The sequence below is a fragment of the Melospiza georgiana genome, chromosome 4, assembly GCF_028018845.1.
Source record: "Melospiza georgiana isolate bMelGeo1 chromosome 4, bMelGeo1.pri, whole genome shotgun sequence".
NCBI lineage: Eukaryota > Metazoa > Chordata > Aves > Passeriformes > Passerellidae > Melospiza > Melospiza georgiana.
The window spans coordinates 37433938-37458317 of NC_080433.1; the positions used below are offsets into that span (position 1 = coordinate 37433938).

General features: G+C 41.5%; 1 protein-coding gene across 2 annotated transcripts in view; it reads right to left on the minus strand.

Moving 5' to 3' along the window:
* CRADD (CASP2 and RIPK1 domain containing adaptor with death domain) overlaps positions 1 to 17903 on the minus strand; it is an 81704-nt gene extending 63801 nt beyond the window's left edge. The window contains exons 1-3 of one of the 2 annotated variants that reach the window (XM_058023056.1): positions 17810 to 17903; positions 14240 to 14545; positions 514 to 1467 (exon numbers count right to left, since the gene is read on the minus strand). In XM_058023056.1, coding sequence (XP_057879039.1) covers positions 1271 to 1467; positions 14240 to 14537 — 495 coding nt within the window. In that variant the 5' untranslated portion in view covers positions 14538 to 14545; positions 17810 to 17903 and the 3' untranslated portion in view covers positions 514 to 1270. Of the gene's footprint in view, positions 1 to 513; positions 1468 to 14239; positions 14546 to 17809 lie in introns of those variants that run through there. The other variant, XM_058023055.1, reaches the window with a different exon arrangement.
* Positions 17904 to 24380: the final 6477 nt, after the last annotated feature.

Consider the following 24380-nt stretch of genomic DNA (forward strand, 5'->3'; position numbering starts at 1 on the left):
TGGCTCTGTCCATGGCTACACAAAAGAGTCCAGCATAAAATGCCACTCCCTCTTCTCCATTCTTCCAACATCTCACTCACTCTCTCTCTCTGGTCCAGACCTTCATCACTCGTCTAGGAAGGGTTAATGTTCTGTGAAGTTTTCATTGTCCAAGAAGGATTAAAACTCCTCCAAGCGGCTGGACTCCTGGCTGCACCCCCCCATCTCCTCAGCCGGGCTGCCTGGTGCCAGCACATGTTTACTAAATTTCAAGGTAATGGCACACAAACGCAGGCTGCACTCTCTCTCTGTCTGTCTCCAAAGGGTGGGGACAGGCTGCCCATTGCTTCCCAGCATTTCTTTACTTCTTCCTTCCACCCTTGGGGGGGCCAGGCCTACCTCTCCCGGGCCGGGCCGCATGGCTTTTCCCCTGCCCCTGCCCAGCCAGCAACTGGGCCGGGGGAGAGACCCAACTCCTTCCCGCCGGTAATCCAAAGAGGCCTGCCAGGGGTAGAGCCCTGCTTTTACCCTGTGTTCTCAGAGGTGGATCCAATGCCCAGTGGTTGGGCCAGATGGCAATATTCAAATCTGAGCACTCATTGGCCCCATCCACAGCATCCCAGAAATCCTGTTTCCGGGTCAAACCATGACAATGACCAATATGCTTTGCATGCCAGAATTAAATCAACTATATGTTAAAATGTTGACTGATATATAAAATGGTTATGAACAGGAAAAGAGCAAACTGAGAAAGAAAAATCTATCTAGAATGGAGAAAAGGCTCAAAAGTTGTGGTACAGGCATGACTGGAATCAGGTAAGGAGAAAGGAGGCTCTTAAGAATTCATGTAAGGGGGCATTTATGTAAAGAGAACATTCATGTAAGGGGTATAGGATTTTATATCCTGCTCCTGTATTAGTTTACTCAATAAGCACAGGACCTAATCCATTCAGAGAGTAGCTCTTCATTTTTAACATGATGATATAAATGCTTTCTTTATGCACAAGATTAAATTAGGAGTCTGAGTAACTAAATAGTGAGAGCTCTATGAGAAGAAAAAGGGTTGTGGCAACAGCTTGTAGAGTCAACAGAAACTGAGCAATAATAAAAGCAAAAAGCTACACTTACAGCACAGAACAGGAGAAAAGGATTTTGTTTATTGGTATGTATCTGAGAGGCATACAAATGCTAGCTGGTGCCAAATCAGAAGGGTAACTAATGCCTCGAAGTACAGAATCTCTTACCACCTTCCTCTTCCCACCAAGAACAGGCATGCTTTGATGCTCCAGGATTAATTAATCAAAGTTATTAGATCCCAAATTCCAGTATTTCCCAAATTCTGGTATTTTCCAGCCGTGTGTGGAAAGAGTTCATAATTAACCCACAGGCAGTAATGCAAGACAGTGATGAAGCTGAAGACCTCCAGGCTTGTGTGGATATGTGTATCCCAGATGATGCTGCTGACATGACAACTGTCCCAGAATGAACCTATGAGTTAAAGACAACACACAAAAATAGTGTTTGTCTGTATGTACATAAATGGGAGAGTTTGCAATTTTAAGTAGGCAGCATACTATTTAGTACAAGAAGTACTAGGAATGATGATTGCACAAATAATTCATAACCCTACCAGGAGGAACCAGTTGGCATGAAAACAGTAACAAGACATAGACATTCTATATACTTCTTCAACCTAGAGCTCTGAAGATTCACAGACAAAACTTACCCAATATCTGATCATATTTAACAAAAGCATGCTGAAGTTGAAAAACCAAGATGTAGTTAGTGTACTTGGTCTTGAGGGGCACTATTACCAGAGCGAGACACTAACAAATGCAAGCAAAAAGCTATTTCTGCCTTTCCTAACACTTACAGGTAATTTAAACACAGAAGACTTACAGAGAAAGTAATGGGATTACTGTTGCCATAGTTATCAAGATTATTTTTTGGCAATCCCTAAGTAATTTCAGCACTTGTCAAAGAACTTTGGAATTGGAAGAAACAATATATTTGTGCATATAGAAGAAGAGAAGGAAACCCCAGAACAAGGCCCTTTTAATCAGACAACAAAAATACTCTGGTACAGGAGGAATTTTACCAGGTGTACTGAATAGTGAAAGCCAAAGCTGTTAAATCCTAAGTTCAAGGCAGTAAATCACAGTTCCCTTCATATCTGGCTTTGTGGGAAAAAACAAAAACAAAACAAAATAAAAACCAAACAAAACCAGGGAGAAATTCTCTTAACCAGAGCCTGGTATGCCAAGAATTTTGTAAGGGGGTGCACATACCAATGGCAAAATGAACACTGGAGTGGACATTTAAGCACACTAGGAATGTCTCTGATCAGCATTAGCCAGGAAAACACCTTGCCATGCAGCAGGCTAGAACACAACACTCAAGTGAACAGCAGAGTTACACTCCAATGCTTCATGATATTAGTCTGAATAGAAAGGCACCACACTTTTTCTCTAAAATGACTTTATGTTTATTCTTTACTCTACTGTAGGTGGAAAAATCGCAAAACAAAAGAAAATGCTAAGGGAACCCAAACAAGACACATACAACCCTGTAATATTCCCCTGGACTCCCTGTGCTTCCTTCAGTGGAAACACAGTTGGTTTCACTCCTACAGACTCTGTTTATACACACATTATAGCCCAATCCTGTGGCTAATTAAAGTAAACTTGGAGCAAGTAATCCCACTGAAGCCAATGAGCATGCTAACAAGCATACAGTCACACAAACAAATGTTTGCAGGTTGAGTCTGACAATACAAATATATTAACTCAGATCTCTAAAATTAGCTATTCCAATTAAATTTTAGCAGGGCACATGCTTCCCCTAATTGGAATATGGACAGCATGCAAGATGACTGTTGCCTTCTGGAGACTGAGGAGCTCCTTTCAGGACTTTGTCTGGAGCAAGGTTATCAGATCAATGTAGTGCCATGCCAGGAGCTGCACAACTTTATCTTATCTCAACAGAAGCATGGTAACAGCCTTCTAATAAACAATAGACAGTGGTATTAATAATTTCTTCTATATTTGACCCCTTTGTCATACTGGAAGCTGCACAATCTCTAACATACGTAACAACTTTAAAGAGATGAGTGAAGTGTGCATATCTACCCTCTGCACAGGGAAAGCAGTGTTGCACTCAGGTAAACAACATAAAGATCCATTTAGCATTGCTACGTATGAGAACGAGGATGAATGAAACACAGTGATAAACAACAGCAAGACTCTTAGTTACAGGAACAATTCTACTCCATTCAGGTGCTAGGCAGAGACATAGGTTTATCTTCAGACCCCTTACCCCAGAAGAGGTCCAAATTATTTTGCTGAAATCCATGCACAATTTCTGAGGAAACTTAGGGGAATTAAGGAGGGGATTCACAAAGGCCAGCACACACTCAGAAGCTGCCTTAATTACCCCAGGTGAAAAAGGAGAGGAACTCAACCCTATCTCTTCCTAGGACTTAAAAAAGTTCTTTCAATTACTGGAAAGGACTTAACCCAAATTTCAATATCTGAGCTCTCTCTTGGAGCTGTGCCTCCACAAAATATATACAAACACAGCTGAGGGGGCACTGCTTATATAAACCATAGATGAGCTTATCAGGGAAGTGTCTAAGACATTAAGTCACAAGGAGGTATCCTACCTGTGACACTGTGGGGTGATATCAACATGACACTATTCCATGTGAAGAGCTGCACCTCACTGGCAGGACAGCCCTATCTGCCAGGTATGCTGCAAACACCCACAGGGCTCAGCACCGTGGGTGAAATGGCCAGAGAAAGGCCTGGCCATGCACCCACCAGCAGTGATGAGAGAGGCACTGCACTGCTTGGCATGGCTGACAGGCAGCCTGGGACCTGCCCAGAGCAGCCTCTGCAGTGCCTGGGGTGCTCTGCAGTGCCTGGGCACCTGGCTGAAATCACAACCAGTAGCTTGCTGGGGAACGATTTAGGGCTCCCCGTTTAGAATCCAGGTGTGCCTGCAAGAGGAATGCCCTGAGAATCCTGAGTTAATTTCTACTGCAAACAGCTGGATAGCATTTCTAGCTATAACCTGAAGTTGCTTTTAAAACAAGCACTTTGCAGATGTACTCACCAGATCCACCAAGAGTACATTAACCAAGGGGATGATGTAAGAGTGTTCCGCCACCCTAACTGCAGCAATCGCTGGTCAAGAATATGGATATTAAACTAATCTTATGTGGGATGTAGGAGAACTGGATGACAAGGAAATAAATGACTTTTTAATTAAATGGAAGAGGAGTATGAATAAAGGACATGTCAGTTTCAAAAGCTGAGCAAACAAAGCCATTGCCTACAGTGAATAAAATCATAGTTAAATAAATACATTCTTCGCATAGAGATTCTAAAAAGTACTGGCTTTCCTTTTCATTCCAGTTTTTCTTTCTCAGTGGTTACTTTGCCAAGGATTCCTATGCCCCTGCTTAAAAGCAGTACCTGCCTGTGGAGGGAGCCTACCTGCCACCAGAGCCAGCCAGAGATCCCTGGGGCTTCACCTGTTGAAGTCCTTTTACTCATTCCTAGCACATATTTTATTAGAAAAATCAAAAACTGAAATAGGCTGTTTGTTAAAAAACTCAGCATATCATTAACTACTAATGAAACCTAAGACTTTTCAAAGCACATGCACAGGATTAAAACTGCCTTCTTTAAAGCCAAGGGGAGCTTACCCTTGACCTCAACAGGAGAAGGGTTGAGTGAGCTTGGGTTAACGATGAGTACTTTTGAAAATCTCAGGCAAAGTGATGAAACAATAAGATTAAGAAGGCTGACAGAAGAAGTGGTGCACTAGTATGGATTTATTTACCTTGATCCAGTGCATTAATGCCTATTTCCTGCACATACAAACCACCTTATATAAATCAAATTGGCTCCTTCTGTAAATGTAAATTGGAAGGAACACTGAAGCTTCACTTCAGTTTGCAGCAGTGGAGACAGTCAAAACACGTGTACCACTCCTCACCAATACATCAATATCTGAGGTTTTCTCATTCCCAAGAATGAATTACTCAGTTACAAGTTTTCTCAGGTACTCTGGAGCATGTGTTAGTGTATATCTGAGGGGCACAAGGGACATTAATTAGCATCAACAAATTTATTCACAGAAAAAGCAACAGCAGGAAGAAAAAAAGAAATTGACATTATACTGAAACAATGGCCTAATGGGAAAAAGAAGCAACAAGACTGGTTTTCCATTTACACGATTGCAAAGTAGATAAAAATTGGCTTTAAAAGTCTTGTATACAAAACAATAAATGTCCTAACAAGGTAAACAGTATCACTAAGAGGTAATGAATGATATTCGGGTGCTCTAGTTCTCCTTCACATAAACAAATATATGACTGTAAACAGATATGGAATGAAAACTTAGTTGCATATGGCAGTGCAGGGAGGGCTTCAAGATGCTCTAACCATGTGTAATTAACTGTATCCTAGAGGAACGTCCTGACCTTTGCCATACAAGTGGCATTTCCTGGTGAGAATTAAGTCACTACTGCTGATATTCTCAGCCGACAGACAAAAAGAGCGTGGAGTCTAAACTAGAAATAGCTTTCCAGATGTGGAAGCTATTTTTCTTTGAAAGTCAAGTCATGCTGCAGGGAAGACAACATAGCACCCATTCTTTCACCCAAGAGAACATTTTAGTCATCAGTGGCAAGGCCTTCATCCTGCTCTGGTCAACAGGAGCCTGGCCTCTGACTTCACTGGAGTCAAGACTTTTACTGAGAGATGCTACTTAGCATTTTTACTGACTTTGGGAAGTTATGCAGACCCCACAACCCAGATAAGGTGAATATGTTGTCTGCTTGGTTGGTTTTTAAACACCATGCACAGACTTAATTTATGAAAGACAACAGAATTTCCAGGGCAATAAAAATACAAAAACTGAACATCTTCAGATGATGCTACAAGGTAACTGTGAAGGAGCTAAAAGAGGAACTGCTCAGCTCTGAAGAAGAATATTAATGAAGAAAAAAATTCATAAAAATAAGCCTAGACAATCTAACTAGAAAGTCTTATTCTGGAACATATACTAGCATGGGCCACAAGAGCCATCAATTAGTATTGACAGGATGCCTATATTGATGACATAAGGAAAAAATAACAACTGCATCTTCTTTTTTTATGCTTACAAGTGGCTTTATCAAGCTGCAAGATCAAGTCCTTACAAGAAAACAATTACCACTATGTCTTTAGAGCTTCTTCAATGGCTGCAAACAAGACCAACTGTGGGACGTTGGCAACAACTAACAAAAGATCTCAAGGATCATAGAGGATTGCATCTATGCATGTTTTTGGAAATATAAAACATGGGAACAATTTTATCATATTGAGAAATACTGACGGAGAATTAAGGCATTTTGTCTAATAGAAAACTACAGGCAGTGAACTCTGTAAGCCATTTGGAATGGACATACTCCAAGATGAGAAACAGTACTATAAATTCTGGGAAATAGAATACTTAAAAAATCAGAGAGAAAAAACCAAAACATTTATTTGCATGCTACTGTATCCCTGATATGATGCTCATCTACATCTATAGGGATGCATGAATACAGAATTCTGGGAAGAAAGGATTCCAAGATGGCAGGTTCCATTAATGGACAAAAACACCTCATTCCTTGGCCAGAGAAGGCTGCATCTGTATCAGCAAGCAGTACAGAGCAATAGGAGAGTAGCTATACACTGATACAGATTATGCTGAGGATCTAGTGTTCAGATTACACACAGCTGGAATGTTCCACCTCTGACTGGTTCTAGTCTGGTCCTATGCAACCAGAGACCATTTTCCAGTTTAGATTTGCCTGAAAGAAATCTAATTCAAACACTCTCATTCACTTAAAAAACACATTCCTAATCTGAACTCAAAGTCACACATTTACATACAAAGTACCCTGTGTCAGCAGCTGATGTATTTGGAATAAAATACATATACTGAGCTCAGAGAGTTTGATATCAAAGTCACAAATCACAGAAAAAATCAGGTTGGGAGGGACTTTTGGAGGTCATCTAGTCCAACCTCAGAGTAAGGCCAGTTTCAAAGTCTGATCAGGTTGCTCAATGTTGTCATCTTATTGCAAAAGTTCCACACCTTCTTGGTGATTTCTCATGATCATCTCCTCACAGCACTGACTCCTTCTTCTCATACAGACAACAAACTCCAACTCTCTCCCCATCCAGCTAAGCCACTCTTTTGTAGCACTCATCATTACTGGACACAGCTGTGGCCTATTAAGGGCAGGCCTGTTCCTAATCTCTGATAATTAGTACAGCTGCAACTCCTCAGGAGATTGCCTTCTGCACTATCTTTATGTTCTTACATTCTATCCCCCAAAAGCTCAAGGTCTTGTAGTGTTGAGTGTTAGATGTCTCTGAGGATGGAGATTCCAAATCCTCTTTGGGCAATCCTACTTGGTCTGCAAACTCTCATGGCCAGTGCTTAACTGTCATGTGAATTTTTAAAATTTGATTCAATCACACTTTCCCTCACTACAACTTGTGGCTGCCACTTCTTTCCCTTTTGCAACACACCCACAGGAAGAGTCTGACTCCATGTTTCCTGAATCAACTTGGCCTTCTATCCTCCAAGAACAAATTCAGTTGTTTCAGCCTTTCCCTCTAGCTTACATTGAACTAAGCACTTCAGTAGTGCTCCACAGGACTCTAGTTTATCAATCTTTCCCTTGTACTGGTGGCATGAAGCTAGACAGAGTATTTTCAATACAACCTTCTCATACCAAGTATAGGGGAATAATCACTTCCCTCAGCCTGCTTGCTGGCTTTGCTCTGGCTGACAGAGGCTCATGTGTGGTTAGTCTTCATCATCATATCTGCTGTCTGTCAAGACAACCAGCGTTTTTTATCTACATTTGCAACTGGCCAGTCAGTGCTCATCTTGTGTTATTCTGTGAGAATTTTGTAGCCCAGGTGCAGGACTTCACACTTCCTTCTCCTGAACATCATGAGGCTCTTGCTGGCCCATTCATCCAGCTTGCTGGAGTCCCTCTGAGAGGCAGTCCCACTCTCCTGTATCCAATTATCCCCAAGGTATGGAGTTATCCTGTTTTCCAGCTTCAGGCACCATTCAGAAGGTCATGAAACACTAAGTGACAAGTTAGCAAACAAAACTAATTCACCTACAAACACTCCGAAGATATAGTCACTCCCATCACCCTCTGAGATCCCATCAGATCTCTGACAACAAGAGGCCCCACTGTCAGCCCTGAGAAACATAATTCCTGATTAGCCACCAGTTAGACGGACATTGAAGCTGCAACCACGACCCTCTTAGACCAGTGGTCCAACCTTTCAACCACTCTGCAGGGCACCCATTCAGTCCATACTTTCCCAGCTAGCCACAAGAATGCTACAAGAGTGTGCTGAAAGCCTTGCTGAAATCAATTAAATGAAATCTGCTGCTGTTATTCACAGAGGCAGCTGTTTTACGATAGAAGGCAAGAATCAAGTTGCTTAAGCTTGTTTTACCTGTGGTGTACCCAAGGTGGCTGTTCCCTGTTACTTTACTGCATTTTGTGCATTTGCCCTACCACAGCCTATCAAACATGACAGAAAACAGCCTCTCAAAGACACTGTCTGGCTCCCTCAGATATATCCCATCCAGCTCCATGGATTTGTGGAGAACACTGCTTGGATTCAATTCCTTCATATGAGATCACCGAGCCCTACAGTCATCTTTAATCTGCTGAAGTATTATAACAATATGAGAGAGTCGCAAAGTCTGATGATTGGCCAGGTCTTGGCAACCTTTGTGATCCAGTCCTTTGGGAAGCAGCAAACTTCGGAACACATCAAGTCTGGTCAGCACATGGATATCATGGATATCTGCACTTCCTCCACCAGGGAGTCTTCAATACCAGTTACCCATTGCTTCCTCTTAGTGGCACTGGTTAAGAGCAGTTGATTGAGTGCAGCTGGTCTAAACACCTCTCATGCCAGAACTCACTCCTCCTTTCTTGTTTCCAGGTCTATAGGTTTTATTAAACCTATATTATTATTATTAGCCTCACATATTTGTGTTACTGAGTACAATACCAAGTATGGGTATATCTTTCCATTAACTTACCTGAAAGAAACTGCTTGAGGCTGGAAATAAGACTTCCTAACAGCGATGCCTAAGATTCAGGCTTCTCAAAGTGAAAAGGTTAGATATAAGCAGCATAAAGCCAGCTACTTATGAACATGACAAAAAAAAGAAAGCAAGCAGATGCTACTTGAATGGAAAGAAAAAGAAGGAGAAAAAAAAATCTATACACATATTAAACCAAAAATACATACACAGAATGCTCCATAGTACCAGAGATGTCAATGACTTGTCCATGTCGTGATGCATACGGTTCATATTGAGTGTGTGCACAAACCTTTACTGCCAGACTTCGCAGATCTCGCTGCGGTCAGGAACACAGCCAAAGCCATAAATGTAACACCCGATTTTCAGGGGAGATGGGAATGTGGAAAAGAGTTAGGGAAATTCTCCTATGAGGATGCCTTTGAACAGCTCCAGATAACCAGAGAACATTTCCTGCAGCCTCCAGGCATTAGGATGTGGCACAAGGGCATTCATTCATCTCCAGGTCAACCAAGTGAGGCCAAGGCTGCTAAGCCCATCCCTTTCCTTCAGACATACATGGGAGGAAACTCCCCCTTCTGCCACTAGACTATACAAGAGAGGGGAGGGAAAGAGAAGGAAAAAAACTACAGTCTTCTGTCCACCATTTTAGAGAGAGAAAAGGGATTCCTCAGCTGCTGCTTTTCCTATCTGACATGTAAATGGAAAAGGCAAGAGATCAGGCTCTTTCCCTACTGCATTAGATGGGAGAAGGAAGATTAAGGAGGAAGCGGGACAGGAAGAAGGCAGGAAGCAGCCAACAAAAGGTAAGAAGAGATACTAAAATTATGTACTAATGCTTTCACATTTGAATCCAAATTCTTAGAAATCCACAACCCAGCTGCGGAAAAAGGACTTTGGGAAAGCTGGGAGGGGATGGAGGGATGTTTGGCTTTTTTGGGATATGTACATGTTTTGTTTTGCTTTGTGTCTGCATGCTTCATCCAAAGGGTTACACAACGTGAAGCTTTCTACAGCTATATGACAACACACACTCCCGACACATCCAGGGAAAAACCTCAACCAGACTACAATTTGTTCAAATGAACACCCAAGTCTAGCAGGACGCTAATGTTTACCAGGTACCACAACAAAATTATGCATTAGAAAATATTCCCTGCCTAGTTGTGAGAGTACAGCTTTCCCATGGCAATTCTAATGCCCTAAATTCGCTAGCATTTGCCAGATAGAAGCAGCTGCTCCAGGATTCCTTTGGCAAACACCATATCTCAGTTTTTTGTTCTCAGTATGCTGCAATTTCCTGTGGAATGAAGAAGTCATCTATACTACAAAGAGGTGCAGTACTAACACTTTTAGAAGTAAATTATTTTACAACACATGTATTATGGAGAGAAATATAATACTTGGGCTGAGAAATTCCCAAGCGGAGAGAGATTAGAAAAACAATCCGATAAACAAACACCATCAAAACTTGTATTTTTTTTATTCAGTGCAAAATATATTGGGTAACTGTTGCTGTTTGCTGTTCCTAGAAAGAGGGGAATTCTGTTGCCAACAGCTGTAGTTATTCATAGGAATTCTAAGACTATATTGAAGATTTATGCTCCTGACAAAGGCATAAAGCTATCCAAACTAGGGCAGAAAAACCAGAACAGTCATTTCCCAATGAAACAGACACACATTACTTTTGTTAACTCTTACTATGGCAGAAGTTTTGACCTTCAAAACCAGAAACTCATGCTGTGGTTGATGTTTATAATTATTAAGTCTTGCAATGCCACTCTGCACAGGGTGAACTGGCTTATCACTGTTATACAAGCCAGAAAGATACCCTATCACCTTTAAATCAATTCAAGTCATAAATACTTACCTCCAAAAGCACGACTTTAAATTCCCTTCTTGAGATTTTGGAGTTTTACAACCATGCTTTCCGCAGCTTATGAAAAAGGAATGAGGGTCCCCTTATGAGAAAGGGGACCCTAGGCAAAAGGCTGTCCTTGCATGAAGTAAACAAGCAAGGGGAAGAAATTTGGGTCTCTTTGCGTCAGTTACACAGATGCAAGTGGCCCTCTCTGCCTGCACATCACCCTCCTGATTCTCATGGAAAAACTATTCCTTGTGCTCTGCAGGATTAAGGTCTTCTGTGCTCAATGGAACTACATCAGATGACAGAATACAGAACTATTATTTTTAAGTCAACTGACATTCAGCAAGAAAACTCAGGATATCAGAGGTTTTAAAGTTCATTTATTTGCAAGCAGCCAAACAGCATAGTCTGGGTTGAATCCTGGGCCAATTTACAGTTCTACTCTATGCTGTTCCATGAACATCACACCGAGTTACACAACTTGGAAATCAATAAATCCACTGCCTTGAAAGAATTTGCTCAAAGATTCACAATAAGTCAGTGGCAGCATCTTGCCTAGATCTCAGACTTTGGCTTCCATTTTGCAGTTGCTTGGTCCACCAGATCATATTTATACAGTATCAACAAAAATATTTTTCTTTCTGAAATTGCTGTTTGTTTGATTTGTTGGTTTGGGCTTGTTTTTTACTAGGAAAAGAAAATAAACTAAAAGTTTCTAAATAATTATGGTTGTGATTTTCTTTAACCAACTATACTTCTCAGCTGTAGGAAGGACAGAAAGCCTGATCTCTTTGAATAAAATGCAAAATAATTCAAAGGCCTACATAAAAAAATCACTGTGTACATCCCAGTTTTCAGGTTCAGACAGATATAATCTAATAATCTAAAATCTAATGTCTATTTAATTACTAACTTTAAAAATCCTACATGTAACCTCAGAGAAGCAAAAGATGAAAATAAAACCTTCCATCAAGGATCAATTTACTACCACTCCTTAGTCCTGCAAAATGGTCTGTAAAAACAGAGGATATTTTCCTTAACAGAATCTTAAGTGACCATAAGCAAGTGAACAGAAAGTATTCCATTTCCATAGTATTTATGATCAAAAGGAAAAAAAAAATTAAAATCTGGGCACTTAAAACCAACTTCCATTTTAAAAGTTTTAGGGTCTAAAAGAAGAATAGTATATATGTGGCAAGCTTCTTTCTGTCACCACAAATGGCTTCTTTAACACAAATTACCATTGACAAATAATCAGTTAGAAGAGGAGTTTCCAAAAAGGCAGAAGTTAAGTTATCTAGCATGGCACTAGAGAACACACTTCATTTTAAACGTGCTTATAGTTTTATTAGAGCCAATGGTTTTTTCCATGCTTAAGGCTAAGCATATGTTCGTGTACTCGGCCAAGACAAAAGCTTCCAAGTCTGTTGTTAGAATGCAAAGCGAAGCTTTTTATCCCAAACCACATTTTCTTGCATGTAATCAGCCCTGATGCTGCCACCATAGTTTCCAATTCATTCCAGGGTGCACTCAGCATTTATGAGGGCACAGATGGTGCTCTCTTTCCTGAGTTTCTAAAGAACATGCCTAAATATTAAAACAAACTTGGCTTTCTGCCTCCTATCCTGTTCTTGCTCTCAGTATTGCCACCATAAAAGTAACAGTAACCTTTGATCTAACCTGGAAGCCTTTTCTAATTAATACAATTTGGCAATAGGACTATCAAGTACTGTCAGCCCACTCAAAACCAGAGAACCTGATATGCAGAAATCCAGCACACTAGTCACACTAGTGATCAAGAGCAGGAACAAGCAATCCACAAAACAATCAAAAGGACAAAAATTGGTAACAATTTTTTCAGTAACAAACTACATGATACCCTAACGGTATTTAATGGCTGTGTATGTCTGGAACATACACAAGGTTATTCAGCAGCTTAAGCAGCAATTATCAAATAAAGAGGCTGATTTGTAAGGCAAATAAAGAGCACTAGCATGACAGTATTTAAGTGAGCAAGGCCTTTTCCAGCACACTCAATGCCATAGTTTGCATTATGCTGAGAACTTTTAGGCAGCATAGGACGTTGATTCCTAAATTTTGAAAATTATCTACTTGTTTCCAAGCACGCACACACCAACGTACACAGAGACCAACAGAAAGACCAGCTGTCAGAATATTCCATTAAAAATGTCCTAAGGTAAGATAATCTCAGATTTGTCCAGCAGATCTTGACAAAATGTTCTTGAACATGCAGCTAACTGGACGCAGGTGAACGTGATGGTCAACAGGTCTTAGCCACCCTTCTTCACAGGCTCTCAGTCTCACGCAAAGCACACTGACACTGGAAAAATCACAGGTCATGTGCATCAAAATAGGTATGACCACACTCAAATGGGGGTACAGCATGAGGGAAGGGCTTGGAGAAACATTAATCAGACTGCTTGGAAAAAATGTTCCCGAGTGAGGACTATTTCACTACCTTGCTGGTAACATGAGGTTAGCAGCCAGTGCATGCTGCCAGAATCTGGGACAAGAAATGTGCATTTAAAGCAATTGTCTTGACTTCAAAACAGCTCAGCAATTGCATGCATAAACTGGTGAAGAAATCAAATCTGAACAAACATCTAGTCTAGAAAACTAGTTTTAGAAGTACATTTAAATGCCAAAAAGCCATAGATTGTACAAAATAATCTGTTAGCACCTAAATTTCTTTTAAAAATAAGCAACAGCTAGTAATTTTGCAAGTAATGATCCTAGATATTTGCACTCCACAAAATATAATAAACTAAATAAATCTAAATTAGCATATTCTACTAAATAAAAATTCCATTAAAATCATAATAAAAGTGAACAAATAAAAACTCTGTAAATATAAACGATTCATGAACAAACCACTGTAAAACATACATAAATGAAACAGTATTTGATATGGATGGCAAAGACACTGTTCTGCAGCTAGTCAAAATTACTTTTTATAGTCCATTCCCTTTGAGGCAATGGATTATGAGTCCTCCTATATCCTAGCCTCTCCCAAGGTAACCTTTCCTGCTGTCTCCTTGTGTCCTGAAACTCAGCCCCATTCACGTCTCAAACTTTGCAATATTTCCTGGTGTTTGTGTAGCTTCCAGGACATTAAGGCTGTTCCCTTTTCTTGGTATCATGAGTTTACATGACACATAACTTGAAATTACTGGTATATTCAATACTTTTGAAATTATGGCTTGAAAACAAGCTTCAAAATAGCAGCAACAGCAACCCTGGCCTTACCTGAAGGATCTTGTATTGTCATTTCCTTACGCTTCCGCATCAGCTTGTCCTTAACCCACGGGAACTCCTGCAAGGAATCCAAGAACACATCAAAAGCTTTGGGTCCTCTGGTGGGGAGAATATCAAGGAGCATCATGGTTTTCCTCTGACTAGTGGTTTGGGCTTTTATTTCTTGAACATGACTGTCTGTGAGAATCCCTTCTTGGTAGAGATACTGAATAACGAGTCCATCCACCAGCACCTCTGTGCAGAGCTCCAGGCGCAGGGAGCGTAAAAGCTGCTTGTCTCTGGCATCCATCTGGCAACCTAGAGTGTGCAAAAAGGAGTAAGGAAATGTGTGAAGAATAAAATACTTCAACCTTTAACATCCAGAAGTGATATCTGAACATCCAAAAGTGATGTCTGACACCTGTCAACCTTCACAGAAAACTCCAAACTCAGAATCACCAACCTGGCAAAACTACTAATGATCCCCATCATCTTCTTTCCACTCAGATTTCACTGTCACACAAGGTAAAATGATCCAGTTTCTGGGAAATTAGACTAGGCAGGAATAGAACATTTGGCATTGCAAAGACCAGTCCTTTGCTGGAGTGAAACCCATGCCAAATAATGCTGCTAGTTTAGGTCCATACTAAAGGCAGCTAGGGCACTTGCCAGTCCTTAAGAGACAGTAACTGCCCCAAAATTAAAGAGATATCACACCTGACCACTGATACAATTACAAAAGCAGCAGCAGTACAGAAGCAGCAGGGACAGAAGCAGCAGGTAGCTTTGGCCTCCAAGATGCAATTCAAGTCTAAGAGGGGTAGAAACATACCTTAAATATCAGGTCGTTCTCACCCCTGAATCATCCTGGAAGACAGCTCTGGAACTCAGCTGTTCTGATGAGAAGAAACTTTCTTTGAATTTCCTCCTCAAATGCCCCTTCTATTTATAGGCATTTCTTCTGCCAAAACTGTTCCTTAGCTTAAATAGCTCTTCTCCCTCTCTTCTAATGTGTTCACAGGAAGGCATCAGATGCCCTCTGCCAGCTTCCATGTCACTTGACTAACACTCTGACTAGACAAAAACTGAAAAAGATGCATTTTATAGCCACTCTACAAAAGAATAACCAGGGTCCAGGAAGACCAAGCAGCTCATCCAAGATCAAGTCAGCAGTCCATGCCAGACCTTCAAACCAAATCAAAGTATTTCACCCAGTCCTTAATGACAAACATATCCCTGGGCCCATTAATGGCATTTGAAAAAGAAAATGACAGGACAACACAATTAAATACCTTCTCATTACAATAATGAAGTAAAAAAATAGCAGCAAGTGTTGAGTGTGATTACCAAGAGGGTTTCTAACAATTAAACTAGACACTGCTGTTTGAACCACTAGACCTTGCAGAAATTCTATTTCGTTCAGCTAGAGGATACAAGCAAGGAGAGACAGAATTTTCAAAGCTTTTGCATGAAACCTGATGAGGTCTTTTTACCATCAGAGGTGCCTGCTGACTCCCAGGGCCCCATCAAAATTGTGTGGTTGGCCTGGTTGTTAAAATCCAGGAGGGAGACCAACAGAACATACTGGCATGTAAATGGCACCTTGGACAGAACGCAAGAGCACAGAGTCATGAGAGAGAGACTGGAAAACCTTGTCTGTGACATCCTCTGACAAAGCCACTTTCCAAAAATGCTTCCATCAAGTGTCAAAAGCACTGCTGGAAAGCATCTTCCTGGAGGACTCTATCTTTCCTGGGCTAGTCAGTGCATTTCTCATCTACTGAAGTGAATTTCAAGGTGCTTACCTTCTGTCTAGGGATCGTGTGGGAATCAAACACTGCTATGCCAGCCCATGTCCCTAAGAAATGCTAGTTTGCCAAGCACAGTTCAAACATCAAACTCCATCATGGACTGAGGCAGTGCAAGCAAGAAGACAGACAAGGAGCAGGCAGGAAAGAGAACTGGATTTTCCCACTTGATGTTAGGATGCTAATTTTGGACAGGTGAAGCTGAAGATTCTGATCTCCAACACATAGAACTACAGAAAGCAATCTCTGGACTAGAGCAAAATTCAGGCAGTAAATCCTACTAGTTCTTCCTTCTAGGAGAACACCCTTGAGCTCATGAAGCACTTGCAGAGTTCAAGAAATGCATCCAGCAGCACCTCTGAGGGTGTCATCTAAACCCAGGCAGAAAACTGCTTCAGATACTACAGAATTTTTGTGTTTCACATTCTGAATGGGCCCCAAGAGTCCCCATTCAGGAGCCTCCTCACATGCTGGATGACTGTACAGAACTTGTCAAGTTCATCTTCTTCCCAACCAAAGCAGCCAACACTTTTCAAAAATAAAGCTCTTACAAACCAAAGGTTTGCACCTTTGTGCATTGAGAAATGCCTGTCAAGCCAGGAATCAGAAGGGAGAATTTCTGCTGTAAAAGCCCTTTGCCTTGCTGACTGCAGAGTGCACACAACTGAGGGTTTAAAGTCCTGGCACTGGCCTGGTAAATTTCCAGGGTGGAGCATACTGACTTCTAAGGTCTTTATAAAGATAAAGTATTTCTTTGTATGTGTTTACTGTGAGAATCAAATGTCTGAGTTAGGAACTAAGCAGCTAGATATGGAAATGTATCAGGATTTTGATGTGTAACAGCGTTGGGACAGAGTGCAACAGCTTTAGTGCAACACAGAATTATCAAATTCATTTTAATCACAGCCTGTACCTACGGGTTCAAAGTAAAGCTCTGAATTAAATTTAGTCGAGTAATTTTACAGAAAATGAAAAATATGAGATGTCCATTTACCCAAAATATGACTCAAGCATTCCCCAGATATGTCTGAAAATTGACCTTTTCCAAATTTTAAGAAATATAGCCCACGACCTGCTGAATGAGCACAGTCCTTGACTCATCCCCACACCAACACAAGCTGGTTTGCATTTTTCTGGATCTGACAGAGTAACTGTCCATAAATGGGGACACAACTTTTGATAAGAACCCCTTCTGACACTAAAAAGGCACATTCACTCAGTTACTCAGTTTTCTTGCTAGAAACATTGCACCGTTTTCTGGAACACCCACTGCACTCATCTGCCTAACCCACGTATTATTCTGGCAACTCACAGCAAGCCTATGGGTTAAAAGTCCTACACATCCCCCCACCCTGCCGGGGAGAGGGGAAAAAAAAAAAAAAAAAAAAAAAAGAAGCAGCAAGTTTTGCTTTTGCTTTTAACGTTTTCCCTGCCGAGGATAGGCAGCTGCACCTCCGGTAACAGCCAGGGCCAGCGGCCCGCACGGCGCCCGAGCCCCCTCAGGCAGCAGCAGCCCCCGGCTCACCTCCCGTCCCGGCCTCCCGCCGGGCAGGGCTGCGCCAGTGGAGGCGGCCCCGCCGCCCCGGCCCGGCCTCCCCGCCGAAGCCCGGCCCCTGCCCCGGCCCCCGACGGGCTCCGCGGCACCGCTCTGCCCCTTTCCCCTCGACGGTGCCTGGGGCGGGACGGGACGGAACGAACGGAGTGGAGCCGTCGGCAGCGCCCGGGGGAGCGAGCAGTGTGCGGGGAGCGCCCGCCGCCCCCGCCCCGTACTTACACGAGGGGAGCGGGAAGCTACCCAGGACGCGCCGGCGCCCGCGGAGCTTGCGCGGGGAGCACCATCTTTGTTGAAGGCAGGAGGGCTCGGCCGGAAGCCGCCGCCGCTACCGCCCTGCTGCGGGCCGGCCGAGGAGGGGCGGCCGCCAGCGCGGGAGGGGCCCGCGGCCGCCATGTCAGCTGCGGGCAGCCGGGCCCGGGCGGCAGCAGCCGTGGCTGGGGAGGGGGCCGCGGGAAGGGACCCGGCGGTGCCGCCGCTGCTCGGTGCCGCCGCCGCTGCTCGGTGCCGCCGCCGCTGCTCGGTGCCGCCGCCGCTGCTCGGTGCCGCCGCCGGGGCGGGGGCGGGAGGTGTCTCTGGCAAGGAGGCGCCTTTCCTGGAGTTCGGAGGACCTGCTGCGCTCTCAGGAATCGGGGCGGTGGGGGTGTTTAGTGAGGGGAGGGGTTGTGTCTAAAATTAAATTAGAAATTACGAAATTGGAGTTTTAATGACATTAGAAACAGCTGATCTCATTACTCTCTAGGCACACTGGTTCCTATTTTTGAGTATGCGAGATAAGCTGAACTTCATCGTGGTGCTGGCATCCTCATATCAAACACAGAGCAGTATTATATCGTATACTGTACACATTTGGCTTCATTACTTTCATCTGGACAGCCTAAAAATGAAGAAACTTTAATCGATGAAAATAATTTGTTCAAGTAAGAGCTGGCCTGTGTCTACCACATTGCTATGCACGCTCTTGTCGTTTTATTCCTCTGTTAGTGAATACTGTATCATTCACTTAATTTTATACGGATGCCTGGAACTGAAATACAGTAGGAAAGAGAAGACAGTGATTCACAGCGCTGTAAAAATGAGGCCGTGTCACTTTCACTCACACATCATGAAATAACTTTTTTCCATCTTTGCATAGGTGTCAGGTGCCACACGGGATTGAGTGGTGTCAGCCCTTTTTCTTTCATGTCGGGACCGCAATAGCGATGAAAGGGAAAAAAAAAAAGATCTTCCAGTGCTGGAACGTACTACCTTTGAAGCTGCAAGCAGGCACAGCAAGCTGGCTGTGGTCTGCACAGCGTGCTAATACCTACCCTCTGGAAAAGCAGGAAAGGTGGTTGCTGCACTGCTGCTAGAAACGTCATCACCTTGTGAATCCCATTTGTACACTCTGTTTAGACTAATCGTACAAATTTAAGGGTATTTGAAATACTTAAGGGTATTTGGAAGCTGGTGGTGGAAACCTTTACGTGCCTTTCCTAGATACTGTACCCAAGAAATACTTGCCATGGAAAAATGTAACCAAGAGCAGAGTTCACATTCTGCCTATACTTAACATGATATTTATCTACAAGATTTTGCATAAAGATAGGCAGCCACACTCAGGAATCTTAAATCCTTTTCCTTTGATTTTCCTGTGGCTGACAGTTGAGAATTTATGTGGACACAGAATGTAAATCAGCCTTAAAGGCAAAGTTTGTATGCTGGTTTTAAGAAATGTTTTTAAAAAATGGATACACATATCATGTGGCCAGCTTCTGCTGAGATGCTACTTATTTGGCAGTTTTAAAGCAGTGTTTTGGTTTGATGACATAACACTTTTATCTGCAATTATTTGCAGGTAATAAATTGGATACAGGGGTTTAAATTGCTTGTCAATAATTGATAAATAATATCTTATTACATCTGATAAACAAGGTAAATTTTTTTTTTTTTTGTCTCAGGCACATGTTAGTCTTCTAGGAATGCAGACATAAAAATATCTAAATGCTCCTCTGGGTTGTTTCAGAGCAATGCTTTAACATATTTGACAACAGTGGAAGCCACTCAAGTAACTCATCATCGGTAACTCCAAGACAAGAAGTATGCTGCTGTTGTAGCCAAAGTACAGCTGAGGTGGTTTGAAATTTTCTTGCCATGACGTTTGTAATAGTAGTTGTGAGGAGATGCATTTGTAAACAGTCCAGAGCAGCTCTGGGGAGCAGAGACACCACGACTGTCTGCATAATCATTCCTCAGCACAGCAGTGCACAGCTACTGAGAGCTTCTTGTCCCAGCTTCTCGTACTTCTGATTGTCACTGCTGCCTTTTTTTTTTATTTCTTTCAGTCATGATCTAAGGAACTGTATTATATCTGGAATTGGAGTGACCAAACTTGGAGACTTCAGAGAATCTCAGCATTGCAATCCTGACAGCTGCTTTTAATTGCAGATAATGTGGCTGCATTTTAAAATAGAAAATTAGAACAAGCAGTTACATCACTTCGTTTACTGTATCTTTTTGCCAGATGAGGCAATTTGGGTTTTTTTAATTTTATACTATCCAAGAATGTCTTAGAAAGTTAGCAAAACATATGGATATGCACAGAGCGACTCCAGATTCCACCCAAGGAAATTAGAGCAGCTACACAGTCAGCATTTAGTCACGTGTTTGCTTGCAGTCTGAACAGAGATAGAAAGAAGGAAAGCAGTGAAGGGAAACAGATAGGCCTAGGAAGGAAGAGGACAGCACCAGAGGTCCAAATCTCATAAAGGGAAAATCTGGCGTTTCCTTTTCCTTTCACTAGTTAATAACTAGTGCTGCAAATTTATTTAGTGGAAACTGAATACGGTACTGGTGTATTGAGTTCATCTTTAGCAACGCAGCCAGGTTTTCATTATATAGTACAGGTACAGGATAAAGACACACGGTCCTAATACTTTAAATCCAAGGAGAGAAGTCCTTAAATTCTTTGTTTTGGTCCCATTTGGGTTTCGGCCCTTACTAACGGTCTCCCACTTCCATTCTGGTCCAAGTTCAACAAAACTTCAGAGACATGGTTTGGTTCTATTTCAGTTTTAAGGACAAATACATACATATATTTTATATCTGTTTGAGCCAGTTTGGTGTCAACTCAGTGCCCCACTAACTGCTCAAATCTCAAAGCTAACCATGTAGAATTAAAAAGCCATTTCCTAGATTGCAGATCAATGGACCATAATAGTCAGCCCTGCATATCAGTATCCTCAGACTTTTTGTCTTAAAAGCTTGTTCTGTCTGGTTCTGCATATTGAGGGGCCATCAGTGGTCTTCAGGCCACACTTTTAAGGACTGCTGAATTCAGGGTCACAAGTCCAAATCTGTGAGAACCAAGCTAAGCAGCATCTCTTCTGACATGCTGTTCACTTTACATGTAGGTTATTCCGAGTCATAATCCCAGATTTTTACATTTATTATGCACTTTTAAAAGCTCACTTAAAAGTCACAAACCTTTTTAGAAAGGTTTGTGTACCAGAATAGTGAGTTTTTTAAGAAATGCTTTTGAGAGGATCCTTTATGCTAATTAGAGTCAAGCTGTATCCAGGCACGTGTGTAATTTGTTTTCTACAGACTAGTTTGTTTTCTGCTGATAACAAGAGGCCAAATGTGTTCTTAAAACTGGCATAAACAGATTTAATGTATTAGGACTGGGCTGTTTTCAATTGTCTGCAGGACAGCATTCCAGCTTTAGAGACAAAAGAAAAAAATAGGAGCCTCTAGATTTGTTTGTTAAAAGCACATCTAATTGGTTAAATCTCTCACAAAACCTCAGAAATTAGGAAGGGGAAAGAGAAACATATCTTGTATGCTTGCCTGTCAATTTTAGAAAGAAGAGCGCAGAAAACATTTCTGTAAGTGATGTGTCTCAAAAACCGTGGTAAAATGTAAGTCAGGGTGAGCCACACTGGGTGGCCTGAAGGCCAGATGAGGGTTTTGCAAACCATTGCTGTCCACTGCTGTCCCAGGCAGTAACCCCTTCCCTTCCTCCCTCTTCTCTTCCTCCTCACCCTGGCCCCCATTGCCCTCCCCTTTGCAGCTTTGCCCTCTGTAATGCTAACATCCAAATCTCCTGTGCCACTCACTGCAAACCTGGCTGGTGCCAAGGAAAGGAAGGGTTTGGGATAGAAAGTTTCCCCAAACTGTAGACCAAATCTTAGGCATGCTGTGCTGAATGCTGGCAGGGTTTGAGGGCACTAGGTGGTGACTTGGGAAGGGGTCCCGCTCTTCAGGTGGCTTTTGCTACTAGAAAAATGATTCCTTATCCCTCCTAAAAAAGATGACAGGCAGGACTGAAGCACATCACTGAAAGGGATCAGCCCTTGGGCTGCTGTGTAATTGTTCTGATACTTTGTAACTTCCACTCATTTAAATAATAAAGACTTTAAATTCAATGCAGATCAAAGAGAGGAATTAATATAAAAGATAGGTGACAAGTCATGAACTTCCTCAGAAGTAGTAGTTTATTAAAAGGCACGTCCAGCACGTAGATAAAATATAACATACAAAGTTCTAAAGCATCTTAAAACATAGAGTTTGAAGTGACTCTGTAGTGTCTATACATTTACATTTGTTTCCATAATAAAAATAAATGTTTATTAGCAGTACTGCAATGAATTCCTAGTGCTTTTTACCACGATACAAATAATCTCTAGCAAAAAGTTGAATGAGAAATAGTTATAAAAAGGAAGCAGGCATCCACTGCAAAACTTTACTATACATTTCATTTTAAAAATCTAGTGAATTGTAAAAAAAAGTGTAATTAATACTTGCAAAGCATAACTCAGTATTTTTCAGAATCTGTAGTCCTTTAAATATATGAATTAATGTAGTTCTCTATTTTTAAGTTTAATTTAAAGATTCTTTGAGGAGACAGATGAAATACTGCAAGCTTCTCATTATTTATTATTTATTCCAGACTTATTAAATTACTTTTTAAATGTAAAGCACCATTTTATTAATATGAGAACAAAGAAAATGCACTAATTAACCTGAAAATGAAACATTGGCAAATAACTAAAACTAAATAAAGATTGAAGTCTGAAATCTTTTCACAAAACCAACTTACTTTATTTGCAAATTACAGCATATGAAATGGTTTTCTAATATTTTAGATAAAATACTGGAAGGTTGCTTATGTTTAGGGGGAGAATAGCTATTGCTTTTTGCAATCTTCTATTGCCTTCCCTGGATTTGAACTGGACAAACTCATATATTATATTTTGAAAGGTTCTTACTGTAAGGTTAGACTTCAGGAGCTAGCAATGATTCATGGAATGTTTTTACAGATAGCCTCACAAGATATTTGCCACTGCTTATACCTTTCCCATACATCCTATTTCGAACAAAAAAATACTCTTCTATTAAAAATTGACTTCATCTATTTTGTTCCCTTTCAAAATGAAACCTGCCTGCCTGCAGGCTTGTGAAGCATCCTGCAGTAGGCATCCTCTGTCAGGGGAGTTAAAAGAAACAGATAAATTTCCAGAAAGCCTCTCACAAGCAGCTTCCCTCACAGAAAAACCACGTCTGAAGCATTCCAGCTCAGGAAGGAGCTGTGCCATATCCCCTGCAATCTCGTTGGACAAGGATCTCACTTTACTAACTTATTTCTCTCTTTTTAGCAGTGCAGCCAGTCAAAGGTATTGCCCTCACTGCAGCTTAAGTTCCTATCAATGCTATTTGTAGTATAAGCCACTTTTCACTCCATGCTGAGAAATTACAGAATGTCGAGTCCACTGCTTTACAGATGGATAAATTGCAGCTCAGTCGTTATTAGTGCTCTTCCTACAGAAAATCAACCAGCTCAAAATCCCTTGAACAGTAAGAGTTGATCCACAACATATTCTGCCCTCCAGATGTGCCAAACAGGGTAAGAAAAAAACAAATGTGCTTATAAAGGTGTCCAGAGCAATCTCTCAAATTTGGAGATTCCCCCTGGGGCAGAGTGTGGGTACAGTGAGTCAGCCCAACAGATCCTATTTCAGGGCTGCAATCTAAAGACAGTTAAATTGTAACAAAGCACTTTGAAAGGGGGTTTTTGCCCTTTCAGCTACCACAATACAACTATTTTTCATAAAATCCTGTTTTCAAACCTGACCCAAATAGAAGAAGAATTTGCACTGGGCTTTGAATCTTTCCCCGTGTCTAACATGCCTCTGCATTTACTATTTGTTAGCTAACAGTGCACCAAGCTGCAAACCTCAGCTATGAAACATCAGTTACAGAACAGTTTGACTGGAATCAAAAGGATTTACTTACATAAAGCCTGCCCTCCAGTGAAAGAGAAATCAAGACAGAAGCACTGAATTTGTTTGTTTGGGTTTTTTTTTTTAGTGTATTTTGTTCTTTGCAGCGCTCACCACTAAACTTTTTCTGGATATTACGTGTTTGAAGTTTGTCCTACTAAATGCCAACTCATTCCTTATGCTAATATAAATGGCTTTTGCTCCAGCATCATATTCCTCCTTAATACCATAAAAAGGAGTGGTATTATTTTGGTATTTCAGTTCCTGGAAAAATAATGGCTCCAGTTCTGGAAGAAAACAAAATGAAACACAGGTGCAATCCCTTTTTAAAGATAGATTCTAAGTAGAATGAGATACACAACTTATCAGGCAGCTCAATCAGCATAATTACAGTAATATATTTTTGTATTTCTGTAAACTTTCTCAGAGGCACTGGCTAATTTAAAGCCCTGCAGATAACCTGATCAATAAACACAGTTAATCCTTCTCCTGCTTGGTAACCCTGGCACCAGGACTTACTGAGTTTGCCATAA